General features: G+C 41.2%; 1 protein-coding gene across 3 annotated transcripts in view; it reads left to right on the forward strand.

The window, feature by feature from the left end:
* LOC146490976 (capping protein, Arp2/3 and myosin-I linker protein 3-like) overlaps positions 1 to 14,943 on the forward strand; it is a 34,170-nt gene that overhangs the window by 10,821 nt on the left and 8,406 nt on the right. For all 3 annotated transcript variants that reach the window (XM_085151186.1, XM_085151187.1, XM_085151188.1), the window contains exons 11-32: positions 1,268 to 1,362; positions 1,674 to 1,760; positions 2,251 to 2,360; positions 2,466 to 2,543; positions 2,901 to 2,977; positions 3,532 to 3,636; positions 3,787 to 3,856; positions 5,288 to 5,369; positions 5,488 to 5,584; positions 5,838 to 5,892; positions 6,484 to 6,656; positions 6,773 to 6,841; positions 7,267 to 7,360; positions 8,479 to 8,577; positions 8,663 to 8,782; positions 8,866 to 8,979; positions 9,059 to 9,234; positions 9,360 to 9,447; positions 9,534 to 9,653; positions 13,563 to 13,629; positions 13,954 to 14,141; positions 14,490 to 14,569. In XM_085151186.1, the coding sequence (XP_085007312.1) occupies positions 1,268 to 1,362; positions 1,674 to 1,760; positions 2,251 to 2,360; positions 2,466 to 2,543; positions 2,901 to 2,977; positions 3,532 to 3,636; positions 3,787 to 3,856; positions 5,288 to 5,369; positions 5,488 to 5,584; positions 5,838 to 5,892; positions 6,484 to 6,656; positions 6,773 to 6,841; positions 7,267 to 7,360; positions 8,479 to 8,577; positions 8,663 to 8,782; positions 8,866 to 8,979; positions 9,059 to 9,234; positions 9,360 to 9,447; positions 9,534 to 9,653; positions 13,563 to 13,629; positions 13,954 to 14,141; positions 14,490 to 14,569 (2,244 nt within the window). The remainder of the gene's footprint in view (positions 1 to 1,267; positions 1,363 to 1,673; positions 1,761 to 2,250; positions 2,361 to 2,465; positions 2,544 to 2,900; positions 2,978 to 3,531; positions 3,637 to 3,786; positions 3,857 to 5,287; positions 5,370 to 5,487; positions 5,585 to 5,837; positions 5,893 to 6,483; positions 6,657 to 6,772; positions 6,842 to 7,266; positions 7,361 to 8,478; positions 8,578 to 8,662; positions 8,783 to 8,865; positions 8,980 to 9,058; positions 9,235 to 9,359; positions 9,448 to 9,533; positions 9,654 to 13,562; positions 13,630 to 13,953; positions 14,142 to 14,489; positions 14,570 to 14,943) is intronic.

The following is a 14,943-nucleotide window of genomic DNA, read 5'->3' on the forward strand; positions in this document are numbered from 1 at the left end:
CACAAACAATCAATAACTGAAATCTGGTTGCAGTAAAGGCCTGGCTGAGAATCTAAAGGGAAGAAAGGCAGCATTTGGTGATATCCACGGGTTCTAGACTTCAGACAGTCACTGGCTGCGAATTTCTATCCAAGTATTAAAAATAATCCTCGTATTTAAAATTGTTAGTTTTTCCAATTAATTTTGAGCCTCTGAAAATGAGTTGCTATGTATAAAAATGGGTGTATTTCCTAAATAATGCAGTACTGTGTTTTAAAAACATCTTTAATTAAAGCTGAAAGTTTGCAATTTAATCACATTTTGACTGTTTGACTTAAAATTCATTCATTACAAAATATATATAACTGCAAAAGATGAGCTGGCCTGAACTTTTTCAGCTCTGCAGCGATTTATTTAAGAATCAGCTATGGTATGCTTTTATGTTCCCTCTCAAACACAGAAGCTCAGAGAACATGTCAACAAGTAACTAGAGCAAAGATGTCAAACTCATTTTACACTGTGGCACACATACCAGCCCACTTTGATCTTAGGTGGGTTGGATCAGTGAAACTCCTGCTTCCATCAGTGTAAAGTTTGACTACACATTTAACAGGTGGCACTTCTTTTTCTACACGATAGAGAAATATTGATTTAATAAATGAAAGAAATTTGTCAGGATGACTTTTTAAGCTTAAATTGTAAGAAATAAATATGTAAAATTACAGACAAAGTTCTGGTAGCTTAAATCCAAGACTGTCCTGTAATGAAACAACAGAAACATTTTGTTAATTCACAAAATGATATTTCCGTAGTAGATAGTTGAAAAAAGAGAGTTTTCTCTCATGTCATTGTTTATCTTTTCTATCTTTATCTATAACTTATTTACTCTAGTGTAGTAGGAATGGTTTTGAGGGATGTTTTTGTCAGTAGCCAAAGCTGTAAAACCTTTGAAAATACAGCTAAAAGTTCAAATTGATGCCCTCCTTCACATTTTTCAAAACTATCCAGTGGGCAAGATTGGAGTCTTTGCCAGGCCGGTTCCAGCCCATGGGCCCTATGTTTGACACCCCTGAACTGCAGCAAAACTATGAAAACTGTGTTTCTGGCCACACGTGGCTGTTATAACTGTGTCACTTGTAGTGGCAATGCAGCTAAAGTCACACAAAAAGCATATATCAGTACATCATAATGGGCACTCAACATTTATAAACCAAGAGATTTATAATGAACCTGATACTTCAACTGCAGTTGCAGCTCTCTGTAGGTAACTGCACACCCACTTTTGCAGTGACTTCCCACAGAAGATGTCAGTAGCTCTTTCAGAGAACCCCGCATCTGTCATCCATTCCCTCAACTTGGCGCACAACTCTCTGGATAACCAAGGTATCGTAAATTATCTCCTTTTTTTTGTTTTTCTAATTTAATCTTTGGGTCTGGAGAAAAAACTCAAGCTTGTGTTTGATGTGATGAAGAAAGACAGTTCTATTTTCACTAACTCTCATTGTTCTATATCTAAATATTACCTGAAAGGGTCTGTTGAGTCCAATAGTAAAAGAAAATAGTGGCTCATTTTGGCTTATCTGGTCCCTGATCCGTTAACTCAGAAGCAGATACATCTGTTACAGTGAAAATTACTTTCAAGTGACAAGAAATTCTGCGACTCACTTTTTATATCTGCTGTGTTCATGCTGCAGGTGTGTCCAACTTAATCCAGCAAGTGTGTCGCCTCAGCAAGGGGCTTCGTCTCCTCAACCTCTCCAAGACCTCACTCACCTCCAAAGGTTAGGACTTGCCCCTCCTTGTTTTTTTCCTTATTTACCCCTGTCTGTGAGTTAAATAAAAGTATGGCACTGGTGTTACTCAGCGAAATCAGGAGGAGAACAAGTTGGATCCCCTGCAGCTTTCAGAGCTCGGGTTAGATCATACTGTGGTTGAGGGGATATAATGTTTTCAGAGCTTTGTTTTATGCTTTCGCCCCGCTATGACTCCATATTTACTTACAATGTCATATCCTGCCCTGCAGGCAGCATGCCTTCTGCTACTGTCTCATCGTACAGGGTACCCAGCGGAGAATTTAAATATTACATTGAATTGCGCTACTTCCCATAACATCCACTGATACCTGCTGCTCCAAGATGTCTATGAATAATTTAAAGATACAAAATGTTTTGAGAGCTTTCTCTTTCTCCTTTTTAATATTGTACAGCTACCAGCTCTCATTTTTCTCATTTTTCATTTCATCTCTCTGCGCTCTGCTCCCCTTTCTCTCAGGAGTGGTTTCTCTCTCTCAGGCTTTGTGCTCCAGCGACGAGTACTCTAACTCCCTGCTGCACCTGGACCTGAGCAAGAACCCCGGGGTCCTCTCGGGGGAGGATGCATCGGTCAGAAAGCACAAGCCATCTGGAAACACAAATACACGCTGGCCCATTTAATCTCCACTTTTTCAGCCTCATACGATGTTTCTCCTGTTCTCGACCTATTCGCAGAACCTTTATCTCTTCTTGTCTCAACCCAACTGCCTGGTCCACTTGGATCTGTCGGGCACAGACTGCTGCGTTGACTCAGTGAGTATTTAATGGGTGGGTGTGATCAAATGTGTGTCTTTGGGATGCACTTTGATATCGCCTGAAGAGCAGTAAGGGCTTACTGGTAACTAAGATTACATTTTCTGGATAGCACTTGCCAATGTTTGTCTGCTGCTAAATGTTCAAAGAGTGCGTGACGACAAGCTAGAAGTCAGTGAAGTTGGTTTTTTTTAATAATTGAGATTTCTTCAACAAAACAAAAATAAACACAAAAAAGCAACATTGCCATCACTATCTGCGCATCCCTAATGCATGTGCAATTAAAAAAAAGATGCATTTCTCTCTGCGTGCAATTCTCAGCCCAAATTAACCGTTTCCACCCTGTGTGTCATGCAGCTATTTGGGGCTCTTCTGAGGGGGTGTTGCGCTGATCTCTCCTTTCTGAATCTTTCCAAAAATTCCTTCTCCCACAGGTTAGTCATATCTTTAAGATTACCGAAACAATAAACGCAGCTCCAAATCCAAATCTGGGAAGACATCATTCCTATTTCACCTTAAAGGCATCATCTTTCCGCTCATGTCATTCCGTCTCCATCTTTTTTTCTTTCTTTTTTTTTGTCAGTCGTTATCTTCATTTCTTGCTTAATGGGAAATCAGAAATGCACTTTGTAGGAATCTCTGGAACATTGTGTTTCCTCTCTGTGGGTGTGTCTACTGCCGTTTAAAAGCAGAACTTTCGGCACAGTCTGCATAGATAAGACTCATGAATATTTAAGCAGAGCTATCTATCATTTGACCCCACTCGCTCCCTCCTCTTACACCAAAGCAATATTCACTCATATTTCTCATTCTTTGTCAGTAGTCTACACTCAGCTCTGCACTCAAATTTACCTGGAATGTCAACAGTGTGACTTCATCTGCTGTGTGTGGTCGGTTTCATCCCATCCCACTCTCTGTATTATCTCTTCACCTCTACATCTTCTCGCTTTGATCCTCTGTGGGGCGGGGGGGATTTCTAATCCAATAGGAAAGTGAAGGATACGCTGCCGTTGTTCCGTCAGTTTTTCAGCTCAGCTTTCAGCCTCACTCATGTCAGCCTGGCCTCTATGAAGCTGCCCCCTGATGTTCTGAGGTACCTACCATGTCACTTCTAATTCTCTATCCAAATATGCTCCCTTTTATCTGAACCCCTCTGCAATAAAGGCTGTGCCAGCGAGACCTTTAATACTCCCTCTGCTTGTCTTTTCCTTGTCCGTCATTTCTCTTCTTTCTGTCTCCGCAGGGCTCTCCTCACAGGGTTAATCTCCAATCCTCATATCAATGACCTTCATCTGGACATCAGCGGCTGTGAGGTGAGAACTCATCTTCACACCTACACCGGATTTCAACACAGGAGGTGTCCAGGCGGAGTATTGAGCTATAGGTCACTTGTTGTTTTTGAATCCCTCTGAACCAAAAGCACAGTGCAAATGTGAGCTTTAACTTGTGCTTTCGGTTTCATTGACAGGTTTATAGTGCAAGAAAATAGCAAGCTTTCGTGGCCTCCATATGCAGTTGATTTTATTTACACTTGGAGTGTATCAGATGAGTGTATCTTGCATCAGATGCAGTTGAGATAAACCGAAAAGTTTTACTTTCAAATTGGAATTTAAAAGCATTTTGAAAGGGAGTTTTACCAAGGTGAACTTAGTAAAAGTGTTAAGATTATTTACTGCAAGCAGCCATTATCAGTATTTTTAGACTAAAAATGGATCAAATGACCATGCATGTAATGTGAAACTTTGCAAACCAACAAAGAGTTATTAACTTCCCAACAAAGTTATTTGGGAGAGTTAGACACTGGTTAACACACCATAGCACTTGGCAGCTTAAGTGTATTTCCCCCAGAAGGGAAGATGGGAGAATGTAATATTAGCTTTGCAATTGCCTGGCAGTAGCTAGAAAAATAATAGTGTTTCTGCTGGTTATGTAAATAGACATCTGGTTTGTATAAGGTCATAAGTCAGTCTCTTAGTTTCAGCCCACAGTTTTATAGATTTACATTCTGCAGTTAGAAGCTTTACTTTTAAACTGACTTTCTTTTTTTTTTAAATTCATCTTGATTTTTCTTTTTTTCTGTGCGTTGCTGGGGGTGTGTGTGTGTGTGTGGGGGGGGGGGGGTGCTTTTAATGTTTACCGCCTATCACCATCATAAGCTTCTCCTCACAGGTAGATGTATGCGTCCTGCTGCCAAATGATGCGATTGAAGGAAAGAAATTAATATCACTGTAAATATAAAAGAATTCAGTTATTTTTTAGATTTGTAGCCTTTCAGTATTTGTCAAATTTATAGTGATATCTGTTGATATATGTCAAAGCACCCCAAACACAAATACCTCTAAATTATATTTATGTTCTTGTAATTGTAGTTCATTCCAACACTAAATACTGTAAGGCCAGAAGTGTCAGCTATATTATAATATGACTGTCAACTGCCAAAAATCTGTTATGCTTTTACTTATTTTACTAGATTTAAAGAGATTACTAATGATAATCCTATATATTTTAAGTAAATCAAATAGCTAAACAGTACAGAGGATTGTGTACTGAAGCGTAAAAGGTTTCCCCTCTCTTCGAGCTAAACTGCTGCAGATCACAAACAAAGCAAAGCTTGCAGGGACATAAATCCATAAATTTGCCCCACTGTGGAAAATGGAACAATTCCCCAAAGACTGAAGTTAAAATGACTCTGATTCATGGCTGTGCACATGTTAGTTTTCCCATCTGTCTCTATCTCTCTCCAGCTAAGGTCTGCAGGAGCTGCTGTAATCCAGGAACTCTTCCCTAGAGTCTCCTCCATCGCTACTCTCGATATCTCCGACAACGGTACAGTGGCACGCTGCAGAACATCCCGCCGTGACCTTGACTTTTTATCCTTGGGCAGCTGAGGTTGGAGTGGGCTGCTAATGTCGAGCTGTGTGTGTGTGTGTGTGTGTTTTGACAGGTCTCGATGCAGACTTACTCACAGTCCTGCCAGCCCTCTCTAGACACCCTTCCCTCAAACACCTTCATCTGGGCAAGAACTTCAACATCAAAAACAGGTGCTGTCAGTGCTCTCTGTCACGCTTTACTGCAGTTATTTATGGATATACCCTATGCGCATGACTGTGTGTGTATCTGAGCACAAACATGCTTGCACTGCATATGCCAGCTTGAATATACACATTTGTTCTTGTAGTTCTGTTTTCATAAGTGGCTGCCATTCCTCAGGCAGCAGGAGATGACTCGACCCAGCTCATCCTGCTTTGTCTCCGTGTTTGTCTCCGTGTTTGTCTCCGTGGTTTGTGTCTGCAGGGTTCTGGATGAAGTGTTGCAGAAGCTAGTTCAACTCATGCAAGAAGAAGAATGTGTGAGTAACTAGAATAGATATACAAAAATTAAAGGGCAATGTGCTTTGATTGCAAACAGTAGAAATAGAAAAAGCATAAATCAGCTGCAGAGACATTAAAATTCATCATATTCTGCAAAGATAAACTTAATTGACTTTTAGTTAATTAAATTATTAAAACGATAAATAATGTTTTTTTCAGAAGACTGAATGATTAGATATATTTTTTGTGTCAAATTCAAAATGAGAATATATTTTTGTATTTTTTTTCCCCCTATGTCAACTTTCTTTATACTGCTTTTAATTAAAAGTAGGGTTGTGCTTACAGTTAAAATACTGCTCAGATTCCTGGGCACATAATTTTTGCATTATGTTTCACTGGAGATGTGTCACCGTTTCATCAATTATTACTGTTCCTCTGTTATAGACACTGTGGGCGCAGTGTCTATATCACTACACATACTGTGAATAATTCATGCAAACAGCATGTAAAGTCAAGTCAAAGCACTATTTACTAAATGTCCCCTCCTGGCTTCTCGTGCCTCTTTTCTTTTTCCTGAACAGTCTTCTCCGCTTCGTTTATTAACTCACATGCTTGTAACCCCTCTATAGGCCCTTCAGTCTTTGTCCCTCTGCGACTCGCGCCTGCGTTCTCGGGGCACCGTGCTAGTCAACGCCCTGGGTAGCAACACCTGCTTGAGAAAAGTGGATCTGAGCGGGAATAGCATGGAAGACATTGGAGCCAAGATGCTGAGCAAAGCCCTTCAAATCAACACAACACTCAGGTGAACGACAGACTAAGTGCAAAGTTTTTTTTTTCCCTGGGTTTCTGCAGTCTTCGCAGTGACTTGTGCTCTGTGTGGAAGTTTGTATTCTATGCAACTCTGACCTTGCCCTGCAGGAGTGTGACATGGGATCGCAACAACACCTCCGCAGCAGGATTTCTCGATGTGGCCCGAGCGCTTGAGCAGTAAGAGTGTTAAAAAATATATATTATCAACATCTATTCTGTATGTATGCCCACTGGACTCTAATCAATAAATAAGAGCATGTCTTACACATCTACTGCTAGGACTATTTTTAAGAAATGTTATTAAAGAATGTTTGAGAACATTTAACCATGTTGCTCAGCTGAGCAAATTGTTGTTTTCCACTTTGCTATCTTAAATGGTCCAGACTTGCCTTTAAGCAAAAGATGACATGGTTGCAAGGATCAAAGTATTACTCAGTCACTGAATGGCACAGGAAAAATATTTTAGGATGAGCTCTGTCCAGTGGGGATATTAACCCTAACTAACCCTGGACTCTGTAACCCACTTTATTTTCTCTTTTTAGTCTCTTACTGTCTCCCTTAATAACTTGTCCCTTCCCTCGTTTTCTGCTTTCTCCTCTCAGTAATTTCACCTTACAGTACATGCCTCTACCCCTAAGTGACATCAGCCAGGCGTACCGCAGCGCCCCTGAGAGGACAGAGCAGGCGTTGACCAAGGTTGGGACGGTTGGAGTAAAGCCACCAATAAAGTTATTACAGTACTACTTAAAACTGGGAAGATTAAAAAAAAGCTTAATAGCTTCTTCATCAGTGGCCTGGGGACCGTTGGGGTAACTCAAAAACAGAGATAAAGAGCCCTACCTAACAACCCTAATCCCTAAAAGCTTTCAACCCACAGGAAACGCTAGAGGGATTTAATTAAATTCTTCTAGTTCACAACAAAACACTTTAGTGTTGACTCTTCAAAATTAATTTCTGCCCTTTTTATAAATTCATCAAATGCTTTGAGGTCATAAATGAGCAGATGTTTATGACTGTAGACAAAGACATTATCCGAAGCAAATGAAAACAAATATGAGGTATTTGAATGAAAACTTTGTGTGCTCAAAGAAACGTGTTGTGCAAAAATTTGGACCTCTGGAGGAATCTGCGTAGTTTCGCACAAAACAGTGAAATTCATCAAGAGATGACGAGATTTATCTAAAAGCTTCATATGTCTGAGATGAAGCTGTACTAGAGGCTTATCGGGAAAGCAAGTTCATCTTAAGCCTAACTGTGAAAGAATGTTTTCTTCATATGTTCTTAAATTTCTGCAGCACTTAAGACTGAGTGCAAGCGCCTACCGTGAAGAGCCTCTTAACATATTCTGTTTGCGGTGCCAACAAACAGACAGTGGTGAATAAATGTGCAATAATTTTTTTAATTTATGTTTCTGTTTACTTGTTTGTGAATACATGAATGTAAACTCAAACAGCATCGGGAAAGTGGCATTTTAGGAGATTCGTAAATTAGACTTAACAAGCAAATTCTAGTTATTACTGTAATTATTTCTCTCTTGAGGAAAGGAGAGGGACAAGGGCTTTGGATAAAGGCTGTGTTAATTTCTAAGAGCTTTAGGGAGCCACCTCTAAAGCTTTAACAAGGATTCTACAGGCATCTTAGTCTTAAGATGCTTTTGTTGCTTGTTGTAAAATGACAGCGCCCTCTACTTGGCTCTTTGCACTTTCTTCCTTCTGCTGAAATCTCCTTCTTGCATTGCCGCCTCTTATGTTCTGTTTGTGCTCTTCATGTTTTCATGGTGAGAGTATAATCGTGATAATCGCTTTGCCGCACAGATCCAGCGTGCTCTGGTGAGGAACAACCAGACTCAGCGCTTCTCTCAGAGACAGGCTTTGCGGCTCCATCAGGGCCTGGTCACCAGCACCGCCGAACAGGTAGGGCTCGTCAGCGTGCGCTCGCGTCTGCGTCTGTTTGTGAGTGTTTGCACTTGTAACACTCCCCCGCCTGTCTGTTTCCAAGGTGATGGAGCGCCTCTGTGTGCGTGTCCAGCAGCAGGTGTGCTTATTACGGGGCGTCGGAGAGATGGAGGAGATTCAAGCTGCAAAACAAGTGCTAAAAGAGGCGAGGAACTCTCGCGCTGTGAGTGATGTGAAATGTGCAAGCGTAGTATTTGCATTGTTGTCACACTGAATATGAATGAATCCTTTCTGTGGTGCTCCAAGCTCTACCCTTCACTGTGTGAGCTCGCTCATGTGCTGTCTGTGGATGGGCCGGTGCGCCAGAGACTCGACTCCTTGGCTGGCGAACTTGCCAAAGCTGCTGACAAGGAGCTGCAGGTACATCTAGCAGCTTCTTTTTTTGACACTGTGATAAGTAACAGATGACAGAGTCACCGATCGCTGGCATCCATTGCAGGTGATTGTCAACTCCATGGTGTCTCTGTGCCGCGAGCTCTGCCCTCTATCTTCTTCTGCAGCAGAGAGATTAAGCCCACCCCTCTCGTCTGTCTCTGAGCGCGTGTCCATCCCTCGCTCTGCCATTCGCACTGCCCTTATGGAAAGAGCAGCACAGGACATTCACAGAGCCTTGGAGTAAGTGAGACGATGAAGCAGCAACAATAAGTCTGAATTTGATAAGAAGAATATTGATTTGCTCTCACTTTTACCAAGCTTCTTCCCGTCAGTCTCTCCCTTTCCTCTAACCCAATCTTCTGCAGAGAAGTAAAGCTGTCAGTGGTTTCCTATCTCACCAACTCCATCGTGGACCAGATCCTTCAGGAGCTCTATGCCACCCATAAGAACCTGGTAAACACAAAGCATTTACTGCAAAACTGTAAAGGATACACAGGTTTTGTTTGGAGCAAAGATTTTAGGAGTGCTGTCTTTCTCAGACTCGGCAGGTCTCTCATCTTAAATGCTGGGAGGGGACGTGTGAAGATGGGACAGGCTGGAGGTTTAACAGGCACAGGGACTCTCTGGACATCACAGATGAAGAGCTCAGCACCAGCATAGTGAGTGAACCTACGTGTGTTTTGGGACCCATATACGAGAAATATTCAATTAAATATTTAAAGTCAATTCAGTTTTATTGATATAATGCTAAATTGCAAAAACAGGCAAGAAGCAAAACCCCAACAGTCAAACAACCCCCTGTAAGAAAGCACTTGGCAATAGTGGGAAGGAAAAACTCCCTTTTAACAGGAAAAAACCTCCAGCAGAACCAGGCTCAGGGAGTGGGAGCCATCTGCCGCCACTAGTTGGAGGGTGAAGGGAGTACACCTCACAAATTGGGAATTTGTGATTTTCTACATGCCTTCAATTGTGGTCGCTACCACAATCGCTATCAAATTTTCTAGAAAATTCAGCCTCCCAGAATTTTTTGTTGAACTTCAGCCACACTTTTGAAATTGCATATTCCTGAAGTCATAGCAGAGCATTACCCAGGGTTCGTGTGCTCCGATGTTAAATGAGCGAGAGGCACAGAGTTTAATTTTTCCGTTTTTTTGTTTACTTTAAATCATTAATTTTTTGTAACTATTTATCCAATTCAGGCTGGGCTGGAGCCGGTGGGCCAGTCTAGTCACCAGTCCATCACAGGGCCAACACAGAGAGACGGATAAACAACCACACTCAGGGCCAGTTTCAAATTTTCAAATTGCCATTCAACCTAACACCATTGTCTTTGAACTAAGGGAGGAAGTCACAGTACCTTGAGGAAGCATCCAAGCTCCAGAACACACAGAAAGACCCGTTTGAACCAGGTGGTTGAGACTACAAACCCTCTAATTGTAAAGCAGTAATAGTAAACACTGCACCAACATGCCATCGAAGTGAAATGAGATAAGGATGCCGTTAGTAAATATGAAATGATAATTAAATGTAAATGTTTACAGGAAATGTTTTACTTTTTTTTTAGTATGCCCAATTTTATCAACACAAATGGGCTGAGGAGGCTTTTTTACCTGCAGCCCTCTCTATGTGATCTTTTCTTGCTATCAAACAAAATCATTTCAGACATTTAAATTAATTTGATCCCATCTAACATTACCTCTTAGCAAACTTTAGTAAATTGAAAAAGCCCAGGAAGTAGCCCCCCCCCCCCCCCCCCCCCACCTCATTGCCTTCAGCATTTATTTTGCCTCTGAGCAGCTAGCTGTAGAAACTGAATTCCTGGAGTTATGATAAAGTATCATGACTCTCATGAAGACCCCGAAGTAGTGTGATTTCACATATATTAGTCTAATATTTCAAACCGTTTTCAATTTGTGTCTGACACGGAAAGGAGAATTGTTTCTCAGTTTTGTGTTTTGTTGCATAATCGCAATATTTCATGTTTGTCATTGCAATCATATATGCATCAGCGAGTGTGCTGATTAAATTAGGTTTACGATCCCCTGCTTGTTTATCCCGTTATTAAACTTGAGCACTACAGCTAAGGCAAAAACAGTGTTTCGGTAGTGACAAAACTTGCAGGAATGAGGACTTTTTCCTCCGGGTTTTGACATTTGAAACATTGAGCTGACTTTCCTGGCAGGAACACTACAGTTAAAGGTCAGAAATATTGAAAAGGCTCCTACTCCTTCACTGGAGACGCTTTAACAATACTTGAATTGATGATGTATAGTCAGTACAATTGTGTTTTGGCCTTTAGAAGCTTCTGCTGATTGTAGTGATTGAAGCACGATATTGAATGTCCATGTTTCAAAAGGCCAATAATTGCTACCCTGAAAGCCTGACTGGCATTAAACAGAAATCAAGTTATTGTTAGATACAATAGACAATGGACAATGAAGAAAAAGCAGGCTTTTTATAGATGAATATTTAAGTTTGTGGCTCCCAATGATGTTGATGCACAAAATTCTGAAGTTATTAAAATATTCTTATCTTCTTATGGAGCAGCTACACCTCCTTCCCTTTCCCAGTTTTAAAATGAGTTCTCTGCTGTGTGCTGTATCTACATTTGCTCATTAACAGTAAATTAGAGCTTTTGTCTGTCTATTAGTTGCAGAATTCTTCTTATCATCTCTCCAAATGAGAAAACTAAACCTGAAACCAATTATTATCTGAATGTTACCAATATGGCTGAAATGTCGGGGGACCGAATAAACCTGAATTGATTTCTGCTGACGCACTAAAACAGCAGCTCAGTATCTACAACACAGCTGGTAGAACTGCAGGAGTAAAACCGTTCCCCTGACATTATCTCAAGAATCTACTGTAAGTGCGGGACTTTATACATCACAGTCTGCTCAATCATTACCTGCAAGGAATTTGAAACATTGCTATTTCATTGAGTAATACAGCTAGTGAAGATTGTTGTATTGCAAAAATGAAACCAATACCTTGCTGTCTCAACTAATACGTCATGGACATTGTAGGCTTCAGTACTTTGGTGTCTCAGCTTTTTAATGAAATGCATTTGATCAAGCTTCATTTCAAATATTTTACACAATCACAGAGGGAAGTAAACGGTCTTTGCATCATCTGCTCTTGTGCCTGATTTTGGTGACAGTAACAGTAATTGCTAACATTACCTGTGGAGATCCTCAAGGATCCGTCCCGGGTCTTTCTGTTATATTTAAAATGTAATTAATTATATTTACGTCTAATTTTGCACTCATAACCTAAGATTCCCTTACCCTGATGGGCTTGTTACGGGCCTGGGCCTGGGCCCTGGTTACTGGGAGACCCATGCCAACCCTCTCTTATGCAGAATGAAGTGTGCCAGACCACACGGACGATTGGCTGCCCGGGGATCCCGTGATGCTCCAAGAGGCAATCAGTGGCTGATCGTGCCCACCTGTGGCTACAAAAGGCTGAAGATCCTTCACACTATGGGGAACTGCTGCTCTGAAGTGACATGCAGTGGCCTCCTCGTTGCCTCACACTTGAACATTGTTTGTTGAAACGGTTTGCTGTGTTGCTCTTTGTTTGCTAAACCAGCTGAACTTAGTTTCATTAGAGTTTTGTGATGCTGGCTTGCCTTAGTTAACCTCTAGCTTTTACTCTTGACTGTTTTTTCTTTATGTAATAATTGTTTGCCCAGTGGCCTGTTGAACAGCCCTGTTGGTTTTCTGTTTAAAGTTTGTAATTAAAACCCTTTTCTTTACTCAGTTTTGTGTTGGGGGCTTGTGTATGTTACTCCTTCCCTGACGCCTAGCAGAGGGGGTTGTAACAGGCTATTGATAATATTAGCAGTCTTGTGAAGCTGGTGTCTAAATGATGGTACAGTTATATTGCAGATATATAACCCAAATGTTTGAGTTGGCTGAAATTTTCACCCCCTTATTTTGCTACTTTCTATTTCAGTCTGGACCAAATTGATGAGACTAGCAGTGTCATCCCTAGAGCATCATCCCTAGACCTCCATTGTTTCTTCTGAAAATCTCTCTGCAGTCATTTATTTTCAATTGGATCTTTAACTTAAAACTTTGGGTTTCATCTGTCTGTTTTTCTTACCTTTTCAAATCTGTCTCTCCTAACTGCAGCAGGGATACCTCTGGTTTTTGTCAGCTTACTCTAACATGCCTCATGGCTCCATACACCAACTCCGCAGTTATGGGACGTATGCACAACAGCACTTCTTCACTTCTACACACAATAAAGTCAGTCTTTTTTCATTGGGCCTACATTATACATATAAGGCCACTCAACTAGAGAAAGGCTTCACTGGGAACATTTTTGCTCTTTCTACATGTGAAATCCATCAGCTTTTGCTGGATTTTAAACAGCATCATGATCAATATGTCTAAAATTTGCGCCTTGATTTGACAAGTCTTCATTGGCAAAAGCGGTGATTGCCCTAAAGGTCGTCTTGTACAATATTTCTGTTGACCCGTTTTCCTGTTTGCATGCGTGTCTCGTTCTAATTCCTTCCCTCAGCATCTCAGCAACTTTTACTTTTTCTTTTTTTCTCCCAGGACACAATAGCCATTAAGAAGCACAGCTCTAGAACAAGACGAATACGACCTGTCTCCACCAGGCTGAGTGAGTACTGCTGTATAGCCTATTATCCTCTCTCTTCAGTCTAGCTCTGACCCCTTCCTTGTCTCTCCCGAAGCTCCATTAGTGTTTTCTGTAGTCGGTTTCCCCTCTTTTCCATCTCTTCTTCTCAGAAGTCTGTTAATGGCTGTTATAATCTGGCCTGAGCCAAGTCTGAGTCACTATATGTCAGAGCAGTTACTGATTGTTTTGAATTTGATGACTTTGAAGCAGAAATGATGACTCCCTGTAATCTCCCCACTCTTTGACAGTTCCTTCTCAGTTTCCTCACATCTTCTCTATCCCTTTGTTGCTCCTCGCTGCCATCAGGCCTGTGTGATGACTCCAGCTCCTCTCCACCCCCTTCTGTGCCATCATACTCGTCACCGCTATCCCGTTCGGCATCCTGGGAGGGTCTGTCAGAGCTGCCTACGCAGGGTCTGCCCCTTCATCACGTAACACGAGTTCGTCCAAGGCCTCCACGGAGACACAAGGGAGGGCACATCCCGTCTGAGAGAGTAAAGCTGGCCTGATCTTGGCAGTGTTTGACAAATATTAAAATGTTAAATAATCTGCAGCTGCACCCAATAATTCAGTATACATCACCTTCAAATCTCCAACCATTTATCTATATATCTATGCATAATTCTCCCATTTCCCAAAATATGTGCCTGCTGGCGATGACTGCTATCTTTGCAGAAGTAATCTATTCAAATTGGGTGCCTGCAACTGGATTATGTCATCTCAGTAAAGGCATTGTAATCCATTTGTTTTATTGCAAATACATAACATTCACAAATGAAACCCACTAAACTGACCTCTCTAAAAAAGATTTTAAGTGTGTGTTTGTGTCTGTGTGTGCACAGCACTGCAGTGAAAATGGAGGGATAAGCCCTCTGGATGATGGACTCCCTGATTTCTACACGAAAAGAGTGCTCCCTGATAGGTAAGAGTTTGTTTTATATTTGCACTTCGACAATACTTACACTCTGTTAGCAACCTGTCAGCTGTAATTCTCTCCTGACCTTACAAAACATTCCCTGAATATTGCATTTCAAAACTGTATCTCACATTTACTTAAAATTACTGTTGTTTCCCAAAGAGCTCCTACTTTTCCCACCAGTCATCATTTTCCGTTATTTTGCTGCACTTTGAAAATCAGCAGACTTCACGACTGCTGGAGCAGGGTAATCCATCACAGTGAACATATTGTCACCTTTAGATTATTGTTGCATAGTTATGCAGGTGTTTAGTAAGCTGTCCAAGAGTTGGTTGTTTTACCGTGAAAACAAGAAGACATGTTTACACCCGGGTTGCTTT

This window comes from Neolamprologus multifasciatus, chromosome 23 (genome assembly GCF_963576455.1).
Source record: "Neolamprologus multifasciatus chromosome 23, fNeoMul1.2, whole genome shotgun sequence".
In the NCBI taxonomy this organism is placed as follows: Eukaryota; Metazoa; Chordata; class Actinopteri; order Cichliformes; family Cichlidae; genus Neolamprologus; species Neolamprologus multifasciatus.